Genomic DNA, 23,685 nt, shown 5'->3' on the forward strand with positions numbered 1-23,685 from the left:
ATTTAGTTTTGCAAGTTGTGTGCACAAGGGATTTGTATATTCTGCATTCCTGAAGAAATATAAAAAAATAATTTACTTAAGTAAAGGTAGGAATGAAACAGAATAAAAAAAAATGGAAAAAAATGGAGATGTAAAAATGACCCTTTAAGTTAAGAGTTTACCTTATGCATTTTCACCATATAACACACTTGCGCTAAAAAGCATTTAACTGCCTTATATATAAATAGAAAATATCCTGCAGCTATTGGAGGGAGGGATGACTGTGAGCTCATCATGCATTTCGTTTTTACGTCCAACCTTATGTTCGTGCTATTGGTCCTCCGAAAAATACCCGTATCTGATTGGAGCAAAAGGCTGTCCGTCATCAATGTTTGCTTATAAACCAGGAAATATCCGTGGAAAGAAGTGGTGTGTTGGCATTTTGCTGAAATTTGGATCAAAGTGCAGCCAAAAATCGTCATTTTTGTCTTCCTACCTGTCCACGTACGGCAGCAATGGACTTCGTGTTGCAGAAACACCTCAATTAAGCGATATATTCTCCCGATAAACAACAACAACAGTGTAAGTAGTTCATAAATACAATGACTGAAGCTTGCCCGATACAATTAAGTTACAGCTACATTAGAGTAATCTAAGTCTTATAGAGTTGAATAATATAACAATTTATGCTAACACACTCTGAAACTGAGATATTATTCCTGCAAAGGTTTGTTTGAAAAAAAAAAAAAAAGATCTCTAAATGCATGTTTCGCTGGTTTACCACATGCCGACAATGTATTTATGTACTTCTAAATTCCAGAAACAACAATGCCCCTAAACGCTAAAGTTTGTGATAAAAGCTACTGTATCTATTAAATGTACCCACAGAACACCCCTTTCCCATTTTGTTAGGCCAACATCCTGGAAGAAAAACCCATGCAGCCTAATACATTTGACGTAAACAATAAATTTGAACAAAGTTTTTTGTAGGAAGGTATTACAAAAGGTATGTTATAAGGTTTTAAAGTTTATTTAGTACAAAAGGTATGTTATAAGGTTTTAAAGTTTATTGAGTAGCCTTTTGTCACAACTTAAAGTAAATTGTGCCACCATTGAGGGGGAAAAAATTATTTACAGTGCAGTAACTGTTTAATATTTTTTTGTAGTTCTCAGCACATTTCTTGTTCTTTCTTTATACAACACCCTTACAGATGCAAAATAGGCACACATGATGGAATTCAGAGCAGGATGACAGATTCTTCAAATGTGTTGCTTTTGGCAATTTAGATATTGTGATGTTGCTGCACCATACAACATGGCTTGGAACTGTAAGCCTACTGTGTCCAACTGTAAACATCACATTTGAACAATTTCCCCTTCCCCTTTATGTCCACCTCTCATTTTCTATAATTTGCTGACTGTGGTTTCCAACTGCTGGAGAACAATAGCTTTGCATACATCCACTGTCGCTGCTAGCACTAACATTGTTTGAAGTGTAGCTGAAAACAGTGTTTTTAGTGTAAGTTAGAATTCAGGTCTCTCAAGGCAGCAGTACCCTTCCATGAGAAGGTATCAGACAGCACAGGCAGCCAGCCGTGTTCTTTGAGCATGGTAATTCAGTCTTTCCTCTATTCCCCGGCTGCACCTCAAGACTCTCCACCACTCTTGTTCTTCTTGGATGCACATAGATACTTGTTTTCTTTTTGTATTCACCCTGTTCTTGTCTGTGCACACCTGCTTTCAAATTTCACGCCTTCATTTAATCATTTTAATCATTAGAAGAGCAAGGCTTGGTAGATATTTAGTATTATTTATCTGAGCGTATTGGTCAGTCTGATTGTTTTCTTTTAATCATTGTCAGATCAGTTAGCCAGCAAACAGGTCAGAGTTTTCAGAATCTTCAGAAAGTACAGGTCTGCCCCTTGACTCATACTTGCTTTTTCCACTATTTTAAACAAAAGGCTACACTATTGATTGATGCGGTGTGTTGATAGAGCCTGTATGGAATTTAGAGCAGAGTGCTTGCTGAGAAACAAGTATGTTGGATTGGTGCAAGAAACACACTCAGAGTTTTAGCACTGTGTAAAGAATGGTATTATAGAGACACGGTAGTTATTTTCGGTCAGTGTACAGCTATACATGCAAACTCTGACATAAATGCACAGCCCTATTTATTGGCATTGCTTCTGTTGCAGAGGAAAAGTGTCACCTTTGCATATTTAAATGACAAGCCTAAGGACACTTTTTATATGAACTCGAACTCTCTTTATACCTTGCCTGTGATCTGTCAGTGTAATCAAAGGGAACTCATGGTGTGAAGGGAAATGGTGTTAGACTAAATGAGATGGATAGGAAATGCACATACTGTGAACATAACACACATGGAAGGTGGTGAAAATTAATTTAATTATGTGTAGCAGATGTATGTGAGAGATAAACCATCTGCCTGATCAAAACTGACTACTCTTCTCTATGTATGATTGTGTATTTAACTTGATCCTTCCTGCAGATTTCACACGTTATCTCAGGCTACAGTAACAGGAATTGAGCTATATTTGTATTTGATTAAACTAAATGATCAGGTGTAATATTGAGGCCCAGCTGTGAAATTCTCGCCTTCTGAAGATTATATGTCTTCTTACTTCCTGTCAGGTTTTGGAAGGAAAATGGGGAAGAAGGATGCCAGCGCGACCAATTTGCCAGTTGATCAGTACCGAAAACAGATTGGTGAGTCTTGTGTCATTCTAGTGCTGCTTAATGAGATTGTTGATCAGTGGTAAATTAGTCACTGTAATCAAATCATGTAACAATATTTTGTGTTGCTAGTTGATTTGATATTTTGACATTGTTTGGAAACTGATTTAAAGAATGCTCCAAATGCTTTTTAATTCACAACGTGAAAGAAATTCTCAGGGTGAATCATCTGCCATTATCATAGAATATTGTATATGAAAATGATTTATCGTTTAATCAAAACTATTATCAATATAAAGGTACATTTACAACAATAAGTTATGTAAATTCGTTCTTCATGCATTTTGACATGAGACGGGCCTTTATTGTGTAACTTTATTTCAACAAATCATAAATCAGTGCTTGACAATTTTTACTACAACACAGTAATCAACTCATTGTTCTCTCTAAAACAAATTAATGTCATGCTTAATGTATCACACGTGATGCTGTATTGCAGTAAGGGGTGGTTTCACATACTGTATATTTCAAACTTGCTAACTGCTCGACCATTTCAAAGACCTTTATCAAAACTGGCTATGTAAGAATTGGCATAATGTCTCCGCTCAGTCCTGGAAATGTTTCTAATTTGTTGGATTGCACTGACACTTAAACCAAACTCAAAGGACTTGAACCAGTATGCAAGCTGTGGAAGTAATTACACTTGCAGACGAACATGGACGCCACATGACTGACTCCAAATGCCATGCATAACGTCAGAGGCTGTTTTTAAAAAGCTCAATGCCCCTCTTATCCTGCAGTATTTTGTTTCCCCATCTTTCCCCTTAGATTATAAAGAACTGAATAAGGCAATATGGTTGGCATCAATCAAGTTAGGTTCACGTTAGCATGCCAGCTGTAGTTGCTTTAAGATCACTGCTCATATTATGTCTCTTATTTATTTTTTATTTACCTCTTGGAAACAAAACCAAAGGGACACCTTTAGTGAAGCTTAATAATTGTTAGCAGCTATGATTGATGCAAACACAAAAGGAAGCTGTGCTCCCCTTACAACCTTAAAGGTTTTATTTCACATAAAACTCAGTAGTGGCAAAAAGGGCACATGAAATGTGACTCTGTTGTCCTATAGGCACTTTCTGAATCCATGGAAGAAAGTTCTGCAAAAAATGGAGTGACAGTCTGAGATCTCGGTCAAGTGGAAGTGAGTACACATGCACAAGCCTCATTTCCACTCCTAGAATAGCCATGAATGGGAGTAGAAAAGCCCTTTAAACAGCTTTTTTCACATTAACACTTAAGTGTGCTCCACCACTCATTAGACTTGGCAGTGTGAAGAAGCTCTGGAAAGTAAGAAGCAGTTTTTCAGTCTGTTGTGTTCGTGACACTTTATCACACCTTACTGCTGCTCACATCTTTACAAAGTACAAGTACAAATGCTTTATCACATAAACCACCATTGCATTGCTATTTCAAAGTTCTTGATTTAACATTTGAAAGGTGATCGATTTTTGACTTATCATAGTCATGTTAAAATAAAATTTACAGTGTGACTGCTTCATAATTTAGGTTCAAATTTAAAGATTTATTGACAGGGAAACAATAGCTATAAATGGCAAGAAAGTTCATCACTCAAAGTTAAAATTCAGCCTATAAATGTCCATTTTATTGAAATGTATAGATTTGAAAAACGTCTAACAAACGTGAACTAACAATGTATTAAAATAAGATTACGCTCCTCATTCTATTAACCACCTGATCATTTGATTGATGCTGCTTCTAGAAAACCATGTGTATGGTCTGAAATATGCATGAAATGCACACTTTTCTTTCTCGTACATTCTGTGTTTCTACATACCAATTGTTGTGGAAAATGCACATGTGTGGTTCATGTGTGTACGTACATTAATTTATAAATTTGGCCCTTGGTCCTTATGAATGGGTTTCTGTACTAGGAACTTGGTTAACATAGCTGAGATAATGGAGAAGTGTCCTTCGTAGAAATGGCATCAATCACAGCTACAGGGAATAATCTGACAAAATTCATACGATGAAAGTTATAAAACTAACAGTTCTTCATATCTTATGGCATCCCAGGTGATGCCACATCCTCCTGTTCATTTTTTAAAAACTAATAAGAACAGTTTGTTCCATTTGTCAGAGACAGTAATTATGTGACATAGTCCAGATAAGTTATAAAGTTGTAAAACTAGCACAACACCTATGATGTCTCTGTATATTTTCTGACAATCTATCATTTTTCAGCTTGGATTACTTTTTCTTTTAAACAACTAGAGAACATGAACAATAGATCCCATCAGGACACAGTCATACAGTGAGAGAACACAGATGACATAATATTTTACTTGTCCACTTAAATCTTGACTTATACTTATGCATCAAATCGACGCCATAGATCTCTTGAAGGTACTGCTTCGCTCCAGATCCTATGCAGACCCCTAATCCATAGCCCAAAGTGTAATTACATGTTGTAGCCACGTGGACCAACAGTGATTGGTCCACTTGTTCCTTCTTCCTTAATCAATTTAGTGATGACCATCTCCTCTGACATGTGCTCCCGTCCCTGCCTTGCATTAAGTTCAGTAAACGAAGGGCTACTAAACATCTATTAGCTCCAACTCCACATTGTCCAGTGAGATTGTAGAGCACCCAAAAAACTTGCACAGTGATGAGGAAAACTCAGCATGGGGGCACAGAAACCCCACGGCAAACTACTACAGTTTGTTGGTGTAATTACAGAGCGACAATGACACATCAGTGCACCACAACATGTAGCCTTCTATTAGATTGAAACAGGACCATAAATAAAGCATAAGACCTCATCCAAGAGACACTCTGCAACAATGGCTGGCAGAGCACATTTCAGAATCCTATTTTGTGGCATTTAGTATCCAATTTGGCATCTGATTTAAAAATGGTTGTGATTTCTTTGATCATTTGTCCAAGATGAACATTAAGCAGGAGGATTCTGAAACCCTACCTCAGATCTGCTATCCCTGGATACAAATAACCCACTTGAGAGGGTTTTAAAAGCCTTGAAGTTGTTTTTGCTCTAGAGAAGTAGGAACAAGCTTCTTTTTCTACGCTTTGTCTTAAAAAATGCATGTTTTTATTTAGTTCTGTGACTGGTACAATGCACATTTTCTTTCCTGTTCACAAATAGACCTGACAGCAAACCTTTGTTCTATTACATGACAAGAGGTGAAGTCTCCCGTCTGTCTTTCATTACTATTGATCACTTTAATGAATTTGCAACCATACATCATGTGGACAGATACAATACACCACATCCTTATAGTCTTAATGACAAACTTCTTGTTTTAATGAATAAAAATATCCACTCTAATACAAATCCCGCTCAATAATAATTCGTGTTCTCCTTAATTTTTTTTATTTATTTATTTTTTTCTCCCAGTGAATGATTGTTGGCCCCCGGTGATTTCACACCCACTTATTATGCCTCACTTTATTTTTCTTGGTGTTGCTGTTGTTTTTTAGCAAGCTCATAAGGTGGTCTCATGTTTTCAATTTTGCACCTTGCTTTCACTTTCAGATAGCTTTAGTATCAGATGTCATCTTTTTTTAGTTGCTATTCCCTTAGCCTGCATGTTATTTCACTTAAATGGGGAAAACAGGGCGTCATTTAAAAAAAAAAAAAACTGACAGCGATGACAATAACTTGTTTACTCTGTCGGGCTATACAAGCTTGGCTATGATAGAGCAGCACAATGGTTGCATATGTTTTTATATTGGGACAGAAAAATATTATTGTTTAGCCACCAGATATCTGTTAACAGTCTGCCATTGTGTAAAACCTGGCAGGTTCAACAAATGAAAGATAGACAGAACATAACAAGCTCATCTCCCACTGTCACATCCCTACAAGGACTGCAGAAAATCTTTTTTCACTTTTCTTTCCCGTTCCATTTAGTATTTTTCTCCCTCATCAATTCAAAATATGTTACAGAGGTGTCAGAATGCACTGCATTTAGTGAACTGCTGTTTAAAGCTGAGGTGAAGGGGAAGATGTTGGATATTAAAATTTAAGTCTTTAAAGATGGCATGAGGTATAGTCTTCTGAGAGCTGGAATCGGCCACACGTGGTAATTTGAAGTCACAATAGGGTGGCTTATTCATTGCACATCAGCAGCAGTCCGACCCGGTTGTTGAGCTGTGCCATCATCCCTGCTGGAGTGCTTTTGTCATGTCAGATAGCCATCACAGTGCCACTGTTGACACTCTCTTTTTAAATACCATTATTAAGCCTGTTATAATTGAATGCACCAAGCTGCCCTCAGGAGAGGTAAAGCTCTAGCGTTCTTACATGAAAGTACAAATGGTCATTCTGCTCAAGCAATGATTACTGCTGCCTGTTGAAAACACTAGCACATAAAGACATATATACTGCACATATAAAGATATACAGTATAATATTTCAAGCTCTCACCTAGAAATTCTGCATCTGGCAATTAAATGTGGAAATATTTGGTAGCATTTACATCTGAAGCTAGGTAGAAGTTTAGTATTCAAAATTAGAAGTGTTGTTTGCATCATTGCATAATCCTCTATTTTGTGTTCTAAAAATCACTTTCAACGACTAGAAAAAAACTGAGTGTTGAATATGCAAGTTGTGAAGTGTGTTTTGTCACACAATTGCCAACCCTAAGCTTCACTGCATAATCAAAAATCCCACACTGCTGACTTGAATTTCTGATCCATCCATCATGGACTTTTTTATTTCGGTTTTGGTCTCCGTTTTGGAAACAACCCTAATGTGTAGGTTTCCCCTCCATCGTCTAAAAATTGGTCTCTCGTCTGACATGATGCAAAAGACAAGGCATAAATATATAAATATGTTTCTGGCATCAGCCCTCAGTTCCACTACCATGCCTTCTAGCAGATGCCAGCGATCCGCACCATGTGGTCAGTGACTCTTTGGCCGCTATGCCAAATAGACAGAGAAGCAAAGCTGAGCTTTGGGAACTGTCAGACACGCTGTCAGTGTATTGCCTGAATTGTCCCTGGGCTTTCAGAGAGTACTGGATGGTGGGCTGTCTGTTGGAATAAGTTCGTCACTCTGTATGGTGTGCATATGCAAAACACTTTGTCTCCATGGACACACACACACACACACACACACACACACACACACACACACACACACACACACACACACACACACACACACAGAATGAATTCCTCAGGTATGTTAGTGTTTCTGTTTGGCATTTGGTATTGTGACAGCTGTGTACGGTAACTTTTTAAACATTACAGTCCCGGGTGGGTTTTACATTGACCAGTGTTATTTCAAGCATTTGTTAATGTTCTTACTGTGATTCAAACATTTGAAACTGTAAATATTTAAATTGATATTGATTAAAAACTGGCCTGGACTGAGGTAGCATCCAGGAATTAAAAAGTTCAATGGTTTTGTCAAATTAAAATATTTAACCAAAATTACTATGCTCTTAGTGATATTACTGCTACACTAAAGTGCTTGGTCCTGTAAAACCTCTATCTTTGTATTTACAACCAGCATTAAAGAATCAACATACTGTGTTGCACATGTTTTCTCAGTTTTGAATGTTTGTGAAGAGATTTACATATGCTACTTGTAAAGACCAACACAGGAGATACTGTATTTCTGCAGAACGTGGCAAACTGAAATAGTAGTGTGTGTTTCAGGACACTCCTAATTTTCCTTTGCTGATTTCATAATGTTTCTTGCATGAAAATGTCTATTAACCTATATTTAAATGTCTTGTTATATGATGCATGGCTGGAATAAAGACAGTTGAATTGCAGAGGGTTGTGACATGATGTAGATGGTATAAATTGGAATGACATGATTTCCTGTTACTAGCATTATTCTATACTAGAATCATGACTTGGTCTAAGGCAAGTGTTTGTTAATCAGTAGCATGACACTGTCCAATTGACTAATTTCTTCAAACTCATCAGAAGCTTATATAGTGTATATATGTCTTATAAAGGCATAGGGCTAATATTCCTATATATGAAAAAACGGTCTAGAAAAAACAGGTTTTTTTTTGTTTTTTTTTTGCACAAGACAGGTGGGCATTTGTGCATGAGGTGGGTAAGTTGACTGGAAGAGTTATTTAATTTTTGTACAATGATCACAACTCAAATTGTGTATGAAGATTTTGTTTTGAGTAGTTAAATATCAGTTGTAGTTCACAGGGGAACTGGTTGATCTGTGACAATGGTCCCTTGACTCTCCCCTCAACCATCTGTCTTTTCTGCCTGAAGCTGTTTGTATTGAATTTTTTTTTTCTACTTTGTCTACTGTGAATTCTGCTTCCATGCTAGTGTGTTCTCCTTCAATGCTAGTGTCTTATCCTACTGTCTTGTCTTTTCACATTGCAAGACTCTGAATTTATTCTGACAGGAATGTAGCATCTGTACCGACACCGATGTGATCAAATGCTGGTAAAGATGGTATAAATGTTTTGATGTCTTTACATCTTTTGGCTTCCCTTTATGGGTGACACAAAAGTCATAGAATCCCCCCCCCACCCCCAACCAAATCTTGATTCTTCTGTCAAATGTAGCTTTTAACTAATACCCCTCTCCTGTCTATTATGCTAAGACTTCAAACTTAACATAAAAAAACTATTCTCAGTCTTAATCCAACACCATGTACAGGTAGTGGCCAAAACAAAATTATGGAGAATTTTTCTGGAGAAAAACAGATTAAAGGAAATGTTCAGTGAGTGGTGTGATAAAAGGGGTATGGGAAACTTTAATTTTTTTCTTGTAACTTTTGACCAAAAAAAAAAAAAAAAAAAATCAGTAATGACTTCAATGAAAGGCATACTCACAGAAGCTTCTGAGTAGCCACTCTAGCCCACCTTACAAGGGCTAATATTCCTCTGTGTCACTCCATTGTCATTGCGGTAGAGGAGGACATTGATGCCTTTTCATAGTGGCAGGCAGATGCAGGGGGGCAGCATGTAGCCCAGTGCAGGTAGATAATTGGTGACAGAAAGTGTCTACAGCAGCGAGGCAACCGAGGGAACAGCAATGACAAATAGAAGTGCTCATAAGCCCAGTGCAATAAGTGTTTGTTTGTTTGTTTGTTTTGTTTTTTTTTTGTTTTGTGGGTGTGTAGAAAGGTAAGGTTTTAAAAAGTACAGTATACTGTAATACAATACTTTACACAGCCTGATGTAATTTTCTGCTCAATATAAACTGTTTGTAACCTGCTTGGTGTAATTATTCTGATATTTGCCTCAGTTACGTATTGATTCTTACCAGATGGCTGTGAGTTTATTAGCTTGTGATGAATACTTGTGCTTACATGTACTGTAAATATAGTTTCTTCATGTACACTTGGAACAGGTTTAGCTTTGTACATGAAAAAAGCAGTGCAGATGTATGTTTTGGAAGAAGTGAGATGTTGTAAATGCAGGGAAAAAAATTATCTGACTTTGCGAGGACACAGATTGTCAAACAGACTATACAGGTTGTTGAGTTGTAGTATTCAGATATAAATCTCAGTGTGTGTGTTCAATCCCAACTGTTTTCTTTCCTAAATAGAACAGCACAGGTTACAAATATGATCATGTATTTTGAGAATGTAGAATAAAGCTTTGTGTTTAATTCTTACATCTCTCACGCTGCCCGTGGCTTTGGATGTTGATTTTGTAGCAATTGATGCATTTGCACAATACCAAGTCCTTGGATAATATGGTGAGCAGTCTGAAGTTATCCACCAATCGCATCTCCCCCTTCTCTACTTTGGGACAAGTGGTGGGACATACAGTGGCCATCCTAATGAATTCCCACTTGTTCCCTGTCTATTCCTGGCAACATACTCCCCATTTCTATTAGCTCTCCACAAAGTCAGAAGGAGGTGGAGGATGAGTGGACACCAGGAAGGAAAAGGGAGAAGAATTGAGATTCAACATAGTAGAAAAAGGAGCTGGGGAAGTGAGATCTTTGAAAAAGGGAAAGTGTGTGTAGTGAGAGGCACCAGGATAATGGTCATCTCCTCTTTTCTATATGGCAGTGCTAGAAGAGGAGTAGTACAGTACAGAGCTTTGACTGTACATGCACACACTTTCACTTGCTCACTCTTATCTCTTATTCCCTTTTCTAATGGAATGTGGAGGTTTTTATTGTTCTCTCTCCCAATGTAAATTGAGCTTAACTGGCTAGGAATAAACACTCAATTGGCCTTTGCATGTCTCATCTCCAACTGAGAAAACATTAAAAGAAATGCCCTGAGTGCTCGGTCCCTTTCTGTTCTGTCACACCTGTGTTTCTTTCTTTAAGCACTGTCCTTATGATAAACATCCATTGCTTCACAAGCCCCTCAACCCTCAGTCAAACCCCACTGAAGTCCTAAAAGTTTGCTCTGAGAATGGACCAAGTCCTTTTCAGATAAAACAAGTTCTCACAAAGATAGAAGTACTAGAGACACACACAGACACACTGTTCAGCAAGCTGTTGCCTTTCCACCCTATTGTTAGCAAAGTTCCTTTTCCTGCAGTGTGTTGTTTCTAATTAGACCAAGACAGCCGGCTGTGCCTCATGTGAAGCGTACACACACACACTTTGCCAGGTGGCCAGTTTGCCCACAACACTCACCCTTGAGAGTTAGACCCATGGGCCGTAAACTAACTATGTGCATTTTAGGCCGGAACAGATTCTTTGTATTTTGGGTGCATGTGCAGACTGTGATGCGTGGGAAAGCTTAACTGTACACATTGTAACATTTTAATACTGAATTTAGCCCAGTTTTCCTGCACTTGCTACTGAGAATTCCTCATAGTTTGATATTTAAGTCTTTTTGCTGAGTGTTTCATCAGAGCAATATAACAAAGTTACGTTGGCTTGGCGTGAAGATTGAAAACAACTTAACAACTACCTTGTCTCTCTAAAAGAATGTATAACAAATCTCACTACCTGCACCAACAACATTTGCTAATGTTATACTCACATTATATCATTACAAATCTGAAAATGTAAATTTGTGGTTTCCCAGAGGGTGAAGGTTTTTTTCTTTTTTTTTTTTTTTTTTTTTTAATCTGGCCCAGTAGCTGCCTGAAGTTTCAGCTTTCCTGGTGACCTTTCCTGGGCAAGAAATAGTCCCACACATATTTGTTATATACCCATAGTCTATTATTCAATCTTGCAGTCATTTAATATTTATTTATTTCAGGTAAGCAGGACTACAAAAAGACAAAGTTCGTCCTAAAGGCGACACGTCTGAAAGCTGAAGCAAAGAAGAATTCCTCTGGATTTAGGGTGAGACTTTCCTGTATTGACTTTCCCTCTCTCTGTGGGACTACTGAAGTCTGTCTCTACATGTATTCCACCACTTCTGGCTGCCTGTCTGTCGTAGCCCATCTGTGATTATTCCCGTCTGTCCTTCTGCCAACCATCTTCTTTCTGTCTGTCTGTCTTCCTGCTTGAGAGCATGTCTTACTAGGTTGCTTTTCATATCCCATTCTCTTAGCTCTCTTACTACTTAGGTCTTTAGGGAGCATGATCTTTTATATGGACCTGAAATGAAGTGATGTGCTTTCCTGGATAGAATTTAACGGTTGTCTTTTCTATAACTTGAAAAATATACCCAGCACAGAAGAAAAAGAAAAGGAAGGATAAACAAGCTTACAAGCTAGACAGTTGAGTAATGTGAAAGAAAATGGAGGAGATGGTGGTGCAAAGGTAGAAAATTGTGAGTGTCTCCACAGTGATTAGGAGCTGTGGTGCAGGCAAAGATGGATGACTCCATGTTTATCACTGTGGCAAATGGCACTCCTGTTTATGCTATTCATGGTTTCCCCATATACAGTAGTGAAATGAATTCAAGCCCTCAATGTAGTGGTTTAACTGAGAATCAGTTTTAAGAAACCATCATTCAGACACTTTTTATGTCATTTTTTTCCTTGTTTATTTTTCTTGGTGGCATTGAAAATTGGTTCTATTTACAATAAATCAAAAGCCAAAAGGCCTTACTTCCTCATTAAGCTTCAGTTGGCACATAACATACAGGGATGAACAAATTGTACTGAGGATTAAACACCGGGTGAAATGGTCAGGTTTTAAAATATGCATCTCTTAGACACGCAAGTCCTCATTAAGCACGTCTTTAATCCAATTAGATTAGTCCATATCTTGAAATATTGATATTGCTCATAAATAATTCATCTTTTTCACGCCCAAGATGAGGGAAATTTTCAGAGGTCGGATTAAAAATACCTCTGGGACAAGGATATTAAAGTGACGTAGACCTCTTGGCCCCAGTTCAATTGAAATTCATCCCAAGTGTAATGGGTATTTGGTCATGCCTGCTTTTGCATTGCATTCTTTTAGCATTTTATAAACTTGTGACTTTTACACCCCCCCCCAAATTCACCATCAAACCCCCATCACTAGAACTTTGCCTGACAGGAATAATTGGGCTGTCGTTTATGGGCATGTTGCTCAATGCATGAAGTTCCCGTTCTCTTCTCTCCTCCTACTCCTTGTCCTCTCTTTCTCTTTCACTGTATCCATGTTTGAAATACTGGTCTCAGATGCAGCTGGCATCTCAGAAGGGCTAGCAGACATGTGGGCACAAAGAATCTGGCAGCTGCCAGGGCAGCCTGTCTTGGGGCTGTCCTAGTAGCAGGGCAGTCTGGATAAGTTGGCAGAGAAAAGGATGGAGAGATTAGAAAAGAGAAAATGAGAGTGAGAGAACTTCTGTTACCACAACATTGATCAGAAATCAGAAAGCACACAAAATGCTGACCTGCGGAACAACAGAAAACAGCTACTGTTGTATTTGGGCATGTTTTTATACAGTGTTGAGTCACAGTGTGTTAATAGAAGCGCAGATCCACAGCTCAACTAAATGTTGGATGGCATGGGGTCATGACAGCAAAGATGAAGAAACTGGCAGAAAGTCAGCTGCAGTCTCCTCAGGTTGCTCAGAGAAGAAATTCCTTCAAAGTAGCTCCAACACACTGGCTGGCAGCACAGGAAACAAGCCTGCTGCCTTTTCTAATTGGCACACTAGCCTTATGTTCGGTTCTGCACTGTTTTCACTCAGTCTTATTTAGACGCTGAGCCTAGAAAGTTTGGGAAAAAATTGCTTATGAAATTGGCAGAGGATGGATGCTACACATAATGGCTCTGGGTATCCTTCAGCTGTCATTTGAGGATGTATGTGTGGTGAGTAAATGGCATATAGAACACTTTTTGTAGTGTTAATATTTTTTTTTTTTTTTTAGTCACACCGAATTACAAACATCCCAATTTTCTTTTGTGTGTAAAAAGTGTTGGTGAAAGCAAATGGCGAGAAAAGGGCTGTAAAGGAAAAGAGAGGACACACAGTGATAGTAGCGTTAGGCTATTTTTATAAAATTGTTATTTCATGTTAAATTTGTGATGACAGCTGTTACAGTGTCTTTAACTTTAGATCTATTGATCAGTCTATTACAAGACAGCTATTTTCATCCTCAGATATGTATCTGGTACTTTGTTTTATGTAATTTAAAATTAAATATACAATATTTTGTGTGATTACTTCACCTTTCATTGTAGATTACTGATAATAAAAACAATTGTTAGTTGAAAATTAAAAAACGTATTGGATAGATGGAGAAATATAAGAGGGCAAGGCTCCATCTAAATAAATAAATAACCCGTCATAAAATGTATCTAATGGCTGGTTATTTGGAAATGTGACTAGTATATATGAGACGTGCTTATCAACTGCACCAACAGTTGTTTGATGCCACCCACATAGAGCCACAAACGCTCTTTCTGAATCCTTCTTGCGTAGCACGTAGGCACAAACAGACTGTGTGTACAAGCACGCACACAAACAGACAAACCCAGGAGGAGAATAAAGGGGTGGACCAGATGAGGGGATGTCTGCTGAGCTGTGGCTTGTCGCCAGGGTGACAGGGACCCAGCTCCCAGCATGCCGAGTGTGCTGCAGCTGCTGCCGGTACTGAGAGAGCCACATGATGAAGATGATGATGTGCTTGGGCCCCGTCCAGGGGTCTCCATCAGAATGTGGGCAGAGAGGCTGTGTTTTTCGTGTCTAAGTATGAGTGTATTTGTGTCTGTGTGTGCGTGGGCTCACATAAATGTGTTTGTGAGGCAAGCCAAGAGTCAACACAGTGGGCCACTCTCCTCGAAACCAATGATCTCAATCAAGTGCAGGTGCTTTCTGTAACTCAAGTGTTTTCACCAAAACCCCTCCAGCTTGTTTTCGTAGACAAGTCACTGTAACCAGCTGTTCTGTCTCTGAAAACTGAAGTAAAGAAGTGGGGGGAAAATATTGCGATGTCGTGCATCCTTTTGTTTTTAACAGCGATTCAACAAAAAGCTTACCTACGTCACGAGCACAGTGTTTTCTTTGTGATCTTGTCTACAAAATTACAAATGCTTCTCTTTGTCATGTTTTTCAAAGCTGTGAGGGAACGCGAGGAAAAGAAAACAATCAAGTCTCTGTGATTTGATAACGGTTCTTTTCTCCGAGGCCTAGGCCAAATAGAAAAGTAAATCAAGCGATGGGAGCCTGGCGGTTAATATATGAAACTAAAGTGCATGAAATTTAAAAGTTTTCCAATTAAGCAAGGACTTTAAGCTGTTTGGAGGCTGCTGGGATGTAGATAAATGTGGGCTGAGGCTAATGAAGACCAATGCTGCTGATGACTAGGCACTACAACATGTATACAGATAGCTGTGGATGCTGTGACGCCTTTTAATTGTCAGCCCCCACCTCCTTCACCAGAGAGGAATTAATATTAGCCCTCCACCACCGCTCGTTTGTGCTGAGCCTTATCTCCTACTTGTTTTGTCTGTTGTTCTCATGCTTGTTTTTAGTCCTGTCTTTTCTCAGTGCCATTTGGCCACTGGGTTGAATTTGCAGTCCTTCATATGTAATATTTTTTTCCCTTTTTTTTTTTTTTTTTTTTTTTTTTTTTTTTTTTTAAGCTTCTAAAATCTCTTATGACTGTTATTGTTCAGTTGTGTGCTGGTTTTTCCCCAGCTTTTTTTTAACTATAATTTTTTTTATCCTTAGCTCATGAGCTTGTACCCGATGGATGTTGCAATTTATGTAGATTTTCCCCATATGTCTTAAAAGAACATTCAGATTTAAGATATATATATTTTTAAAATATCACAAAGAAAAAAACAAAAAAAAAAATATATATATATATATATATATATATATATATATATATATATATATATATATTTCTAGAAATCTGCAAATGTTCGAAACATATGTTATGAATGGTATGACTAGAGTCATATGTTTTCAGTTACGTGCCATATCATCTATTACCAGTCAATGCAGCCCAGTTTGCATATTTAAAACACTTTTTTTTTCTTTTGTATTCTTTTTGAATAACCTCCAATCTGAGGGTACTCTATCCTTTTTTTTTTTTTTTTTTTTTTTTTTTTTTTTTTTTAAAGCACTCCAAGCTCTCCAGTGTTGATTAGAAAGTTTGCTGCTAATGAGTTCTCTTGATAAAGAATAACTGCCATTGTTCAATACTCTGAGTGGCCCTAATGAAACTCCAGTTGATGAAGATTGTAATCGTGTGAGCACCACATAATGAACGAGTGCTCCAAATTCCCATTTTCAAGTTGAATGCCACTCCTCTGGAAAAGCTCCATTTGTTTGACAATTAACCAATAGAAAACCGGAAAAAAAAAGAAATAGGCAATTATTTTGAAGAAAGTTTAACTTCTCTACAGGAGAACTGTGGAGATTGATTGCAGATAAAATAGATTATGATGCTGCGGTCACTCGATGCACGGTTTGTGAAATGTGATACAGAACATTTTTAGAGGTCTTTTCCTTGGATATAACTCCAGTCTCACTCTACATTATGTTTCTAATTCCTCTCTTTTTGCATGAAGAGAAAAGGTGAATCTCATTCTTCAGAACTATTCAATGTGCTGTCTCATTTAACTGAAATAACAATTTTTGGCACACTCTACCCCATGGATGGGGAGATACAGGGTCTAACCTTTCTTTTACCATAACTAACTTCATACTGGTTTGTTTGTTTTGTTTTTTTAATTAACCTGATGTGAATACAGTCTGGTATTGCAGACGGTACCCTTACGTTACCCATATGTTTCCATCCCTCCTGATAAATGTATTTGTAAATTAATTTTTGTGAAGGAAAATTTGCAATAGCAAAATGTGAATTACATATTATGTTGATTAGGGAAAATGTTTTACTCTTTTCACAGTTTCCAAATAAGGGGATGCAAACTTCTGCATTCAACTGTACATCCCCTACAGCATTTTGCTTTTATAAATTGCCCTAATTTTTTGGCAGCTTGTTTACTGCCTGTCACCTGACTCATTTCATCAGTGAATCTCTGTGTCTCTGAGTGTTTGTGTCATTAATGTGCAAATGGTCCATCAGAGTGAGACCACCTACTGTGGGGGCCTGGTTTACTTTTAAAGGGCTTGAAGCCCTTATCTGCACAAATGCAGGTAACTTTAAAAACACATCTGTTTGTGTGTTTCCATCAGCCCTTAGCACACATTTTTTAGCACTGTAAACAAAGCTTTTCAGTGTGAATGGCATTAAAAGCACTAGTTTTGGGATGCTATGTGGACAGGAAGCACGACATGTGATTAACAGCTTGTTAACCTTTTAAAACAAAACAAACCCTTGCAGCTCTTTGCTGCTTATTTTACATGTATTAGCTGCTTTTGGCTTGTCCCTCATGGGGTCCCCACAGCAAAACTTGTTCTGCACGTTGATTTGGCATGTATTTTTATGCAGCATGCCCTTCCTGCTGCAATACTCCCATTTTTATTTGGGCACCAAATTGCACCAATGTGCAATTTGGGTTGCCCTTGGTGGCTGAATGGGGCCACATCTGGTGGCGTGGGATTTGATCCTGCAGCCTTCTGTATCCCAACCCAATTCTCTGCCACTGAGCCACCAGGCCCCCTCTGCTTATTTTACATGTAAAAATGTACAATACACACATGTTGTGTATGTTTCTGTCCATAGTGATGACATTAATCAAAAGTAATATTGGTAAAAGGTCATTGACGTTTCAGTGCATTTCAGAGCATTTCAAGAATTATACTTGCAGAATAAAGTATTTTTGGAATGAATAAAGAGAAACCTTTTAAATAAAGTCACCGATTTATACCGTACAAACACCTATCAACTGTAGCATAAAATAAGTAACAACTGTTTTCTTCATCACTTTTTCAGCATTGAATTTTAAAGAAGTACAAAAGGAGAGGATGTTGCAACAATTTTTGTTGCTTTGACATGTCAGTGTGAATAGCAATCACTAAGAACACAGAAATAAGCGTAGACAAGACATTATTAGAAATACATTTGCCATTTAAGCATTAGTATAACCAATTAGTTTAAATATTTAATTTTATACTTTTGAAAACAAGCTAATAAATGCTAAATACACTAATTACAAGTTATTCAAACAAAGCAGAGTATCTACAAAGTCTTACAACTGACAGATCTAGGAAAAATGATAAAAGTTCTATTGAACAATACTGTACTGTATCTTAAACCTTTTTCTTTTCTCTTCTCAGGATGCTTTCCTGGTCATCGCTGCAATCCTGTTATTTGTCCTCTGCATCTACGCCTTTTTCTACCTCAATTTGAGCACCGAGATTAACCTGGATGTGGATGAATAATAGGTGGAACACATGCCTTCAACTTGCAGTAGCTGTTTCTGTGCTTTGTTTGATTGAACTCGCTCATCAGAGAAAATGTGTGAGAAAATGTGCATCCAGCAAAGTTTCAGATGGTTTACAAAAGTCTTCTGTCAGCCACAACATTAATACCACTTTGATTTTATATCCTTTTATTCCCTGAGCCAAGAATTTAGCTTTGATTGTCTGAAAACATCTCGTTAAACACAAGTCTTCCAAAAAACGTTTGAGACCGAGCTCTGTTAATCATATTCTGCAGTCACGTCCCACTGTCTTCTCCACTAATAAAAAATAAAAATCTTGTGCTGAACCCCTCGTCACATTTGCACAAACACTTGCTTTACATTCCAATGCACAAATCTCTCCTCCTGGATATCTGGAGATCACAAAGTGTGAGATTAGAATCCACAAAGCCCTCGTCCTGATTGAGAATGTGTGCCGAATGCAGAGCAGCACAATCTACCTGCTACTCATACAGGCCGACTCGCAAAGGATTAACATTACAAATATGATCCTGTTCTTTCATTTGAATGGAAATTAGAGAGACGAACAACTGCTAAATAGATGTGAGCCTACGTGTATCACATAAGGAAGTCCTTGATTTTTATTCTTTCTCAAATGTATGTATTGTCCACTTAAGGTTGTGATGTGTCTCTGTAGAACTGAATATGAAGGTCTGTCGAAGCTTCTTTTTTCCACTGCTTTAGTATTTGTACCTGTGAGGTGAAAGTATTGACCTTCCATTAAAGTGCTTTCACCGTTTAGAGAAGATTCTTTGTTAGTAAAGGGTGGCAGAGCAAGGGGTTTTATTCATTGTGCTTTTTACTTTTTTTTTTTTTTGTTCATGTGTTCACTATCTCTTATATTTTGTTCAGAACACATTGACTCTAAAAATAGCAATACTGTTTTCCACAGGGCAATTGATTCATTGCTTTAATAATGAATCTTATATACATAAAAGGCAAAATTCATAACAGACCTCCTTTCATCATGTTTACCGAATTGTTTGTTTTTCTCTCTAAACAGGTCTCACATCTGTGCAAGCTGTGTTTGCTGCTGATATGATTCTCAAAATTCAAATTTTTCTTTTTTTTTTTTTTTACTTTTGAGCCTTCCCTCCTTTTTCTCCCATGATCTTTTGATTTCTAGTAAAAAAAAAAAAACACTATGTCAAAGAAACCATTATTATTAACAACTCACCCTCCGCCAGTACCTTTTATTTGTCTGGAGGAGGGACTCAGCTGGGTCACTCACTAATATACCTTTATACATGAGACCAGTTATCGAAAACCATTGTCTATTTCAAAAGCTCTGACACAATGGAAGGGGGTCTGGGAGCACAGCCTATTTATTTAGTCCCATGTTTGGCAGGATGATAATAGAGCTATTTTCCACATAAGAGCAATGGTTAGTTATACAATTAAATTGATTTTTATGATATATAAACCTTTTATGCCTTGCTTCGACTGTATAACATGTTGCATTTCTTTTAAAATCAAAATTGTGTATCTCTTTGGAAGCATTTATAGATAAAGTCATGTAGAAGAAAATAAAAGTCATTTTTCTCAGTTTGGTTTTATTTGTTTGAATGGATTGTATGTGACGTTAAAGCTAAAATGCAACTTAAGCTACCACTAGTATGAGACTTAAATTGAATCCACTCTGCTCTATCAGTCCTCCACTATGCACAGTGTATTTTAAATAGTAGGAATGATCAAATTATAATAAATATGCATGGTCCAAAATCAAATCTTTTCTCTGGTAAGCCTTGCTCAAATACTTGTTGGAGCAAATGCCTCTGCTTTGCTGCCAGGGTTGTTTTGAGTCTGACGTCATGAGTGGTGTTAATCACCTCTTTACATTAAGATGAAAACACTTTTCTACTACAAGCATATTTGAAGTTGCATACTCTATTTTTATGTATCAACAAAGCAATGTGTCGGCTTCTGACAATGTGAGCAAATATATAAATTTGGGTGGTTTTTAAACTTAAAGTGACCTTAAAAACTCTGGTTGCTAACATTAAGGCTGTCATGAGAATTGACAAATTAACGAAAAATCTCCTGATCAGAGGTCCACCATCTGGCTATAGGTGAATCCTGTAATTGTAAATAATTGAATGTAAACGATGGATTTAAACAGGATGGCACTTTATCAGGACATGTTAACTTACAATAACACCTTGAAATCAATGTTAACTACCAGTATTGGTTTTTACTTCTTTATTACTGAAGGCTTATATTTAGGTTTATATATTTAGTTTATATTTAAAGTAACAACTACACCTGAATTTGAGTCTTAAATTTAATGAATAAAAAGATTCTTGTAGAGGTTTACAGACCAGAACAGATGGTGTTCTGTCCGTAATGGGCCATTAAAATGTGTCACCTATGGTAGTGTCTTTGAACTACATCTCATGTCAGGAGTTTTGCTAAATACGAGCAAATCTGCTTGTGTGTGAGTGTGTGAGGTTGTTGAAATAGGATATACTCACATTCTGTGTGATCAAATGCCACTGTAGACTCATATTCATGTGAAAGTGTGACATCAGTGCAGTACATGCCATTTAACCAAAAGTCTGTCTGCTAATTGACAGTGTTCATCTGACTTCTGCTCTCAGCAAGTCGAACAGAGGAAAGTAACCGGGCAGTGGCATTGTATGAACATTTAGCACAACCTTAACAGCTTTCCACTCACTGAAGCTTTACCTACCGTCCTGTGACAAATGAGCTAGACGCCACGTGCCCAAATTCAACTCATTAGTCATGTGAGGTATGTCACCAAGAGTAATTATACTAAGGCCTAATCTTGATTATGTACCAACACACACACAGGAACAATATGTAATGTTGCTGTACTTTCCCACACTTGAAGCAGTAGGAAACGATCTCATACATGCATGGATGTTTACCAAGACATGAATCATAATTATGACCGCTAGTGAGCTCGACACAGCACACTTGTTCTTGCATGGTATTTGCTTTTGATATAATCAAACAGATGCATTTTGTCACGTTTTCTGTCTGTACCCTGACGTCATGTGAACATAAATGCACACGACCTCAGTGTGTTTTCTGCTTAGTTTCAGACAGGGCGTTTCCCTCAGCTTTGGAGTCATTTTTGTGTGCTTGTGTGTTTGAACCTACCTTATGTTTTTTCTCCACAGTGTGTTCTTCTAAACTGTATGTGTGTGTATTTTCAGTATTCAGCACCGCGCCTGTGGCCATGCTCCAGTGGAGCGCTCAGTCTCTCTGACGGACCGGTGAGAAGTGAGGAGGGTCAGTCCCGCCAGGAGCTCATTTAGTCGCTATCTCTATCACACACACACACACACGGACACACATTGACTCACTACAATTCACTCTGACAGAGAGGCTCATCGCTCCCTCTCTCACACACACACACACTGCTGTTCTTCCATTAGGGAGATTTCGTGAGAAGACAGGACTGATGATGCATGTCACAAAGTACTACTGCTAGTCTCACACATAATGTCTCCTCCTTTTTTCTCTTCCTCCAGCTTCTCACTTTTTCTTTCTCCCTTATTCTGCTTTTACTGATTGCACAGTCCTGCTTAGAAATTAAAATACCCAGACTTCTATCAAGTAAGGGACTTTGGTGTACAGATCCAGAGTCAGGGATTCATAATGACAAGTTAAATTTAGTGTTTAACAAATTGTTCCGTAATCATGTCATATACTTTTTTATTGTATGAATATGATATTTAGGGTTTTGCATTCTTACTAAAAAGGCAGTTGTCCTACAAATGATATTCCTATATATCTGCCACCCTACTAACATGCAGGTATCTTTTAATGGGAAAAACAAGCATGACCACGTCAACTCTGAACATGACACTAATACTCGGGTGTTTAATTCCCAGTCGACCTCTGTTGCCTGTGTGTCTGATATGAATGCATTAGCAGGATTGTGCTGTGTGGTGGATTAGAATCTCCCCCCATGCTTTGTGAGGTGTGTGGTAATGTCAGACTTAGTGGATTTCGCTGCGAATCACATCCTCCCATCACCTTCCTAATCCCTGATGCGCTGCCTAATGACACAGAGACTGAAGAGCTCAGCGGGAGAGCAGAGAAAGACAGGGAGGGCAGGAGAAAAGTGACAGAAAAGTTGTAAAGACATAAAAGTAGTTAGGGGTCTGAGAGTAACTTGGTAGAAACTATAAAGATCTGAGACTGAGTCACTAAGGACATTGTTGGCCTGTCTCTGCATTGTTAAAATATTTGTGATTCGAAGTGAGTGTGCATCAAGTTTTTTGGGGCTTTTCATGTGTGTATTTACAAGTGCTGCAACCATAGCCAGTGTGTCACGAGGGGATAGGGCAGGTGCTCAACAGGTGTGCTCTGATACCAGTGCCTATCCATTTGCCTGTCTGTCCCTCCATGTTTGCACATGCTCATTGTGTTCTTCATAGAGGAACACCTGGGCTCCGCTGCACCTGGGCTTGTTGCCCAGTTCTCTGTCTAACAGTGCGTGTACACTCACTCACACACACACACACACACAGGATTATGCTGGAACACAGCCAGTTCCTGTTACCAGCTAAAGCTGGAAGCAGCAGCTGACATCCTATCCTTCAGTTCCCAGGAGACTCAACACCCTGAGTACACCATCCAAACTCGGACCCACTTGAGACTGACTCAGCTGAGAGTCAGGCTTCTTGTATATGACAGTAACATGAAAAAGAAAAGCACTGAGGACTCTTTTAGCACATTAAGCTAATAACTATTGGGTACTTCTGTCGGATTCTCTAAGGCTGATTGTTTTGGGCATCCATTTGTTTTGCTTTTCAAGTGCTATATATCATGCCAACAAAAGCAGCAGTGTGCATCAGAGCTTTCTGAGCTCAATTTCAGTAAATAAGCTTCAGTGGCAGCTGCCAAATGTGGCCATGGCTTGTCTGGTTAAATCATTGTGTCTTTCCAAGCAGCAGAGACGACTAAACACCAGCCACATCAGCCACCACATTAAAAGCACCTGGTTGTTGTGGACAGGGGTAGGCATGGGCACACCGGCCAGTTTGTAGCTGCATTGCATAGTCCAAATACAGCAAGCTGTGATGGACTGTGTATTCTGACACCTGTCAATCATGGCCAGTATTACATATTTCCCATGTCAGCATAACATTAACACAACACCATCGGGTGCTTTTAATGTTGTGACCGTTTTTTAAATTATGGGCATCACAATAGTAAATTGTCTTCTTGTAGAGACATCAAAATTGTGTTTCTATTGTCTCAGACAATAGTATTATTCACCACCTGCCTTTTAGTGAGATTCCTTTA

At 38.2% G+C, this 23,685-nt stretch overlaps 1 protein-coding gene across 1 annotated transcript; it reads left to right on the forward strand.

Moving 5' to 3' along the window:
• The first annotated feature begins 369 nt into the window (after nucleotides 1–369).
• Nucleotides 370–19,950, forward strand: triqk (triple QxxK/R motif containing). Its single transcript, XM_067501263.1, has 4 exons — nucleotides 370–561; nucleotides 2,632–2,706; nucleotides 11,879–11,964; nucleotides 18,260–19,950. Exons 2-4 carry the CDS (start codon nucleotides 2,646–2,648, stop codon nucleotides 18,362–18,364), a joined length of 252 nt encoding a protein of 83 aa, XP_067357364.1. The 5' UTR covers nucleotides 370–561; nucleotides 2,632–2,645; the 3' UTR covers nucleotides 18,365–19,950.
• Nucleotides 19,951–23,685: the final 3,735 nt, after the last annotated feature.

This window comes from Channa argus, chromosome 1 (assembly GCF_033026475.1).
Source record: "Channa argus isolate prfri chromosome 1, Channa argus male v1.0, whole genome shotgun sequence".
Taxonomy (NCBI): Eukaryota; Metazoa; Chordata; class Actinopteri; order Anabantiformes; family Channidae; genus Channa; species Channa argus.

Coding starts and splice junctions, on each gene's coding strand:
- triqk (XM_067501263.1), top strand. CDS start 2,646: ATGGGGAAGAAGGATGCCAGCGCGACCAATTTGCCAGTTGATCAGTAC. Junction 2,707..11,878: donor TCAGTACCGAAAACAGATTG/GTGAGTCTTGTG, acceptor TATTTATTTCAG/GTAAGCAGGACTACAAAAAG. Junction 11,965..18,259: donor AGAATTCCTCTGGATTTAGG/GTGAGACTTTCC, acceptor TTCTCTTCTCAG/GATGCTTTCCTGGTCATCGC.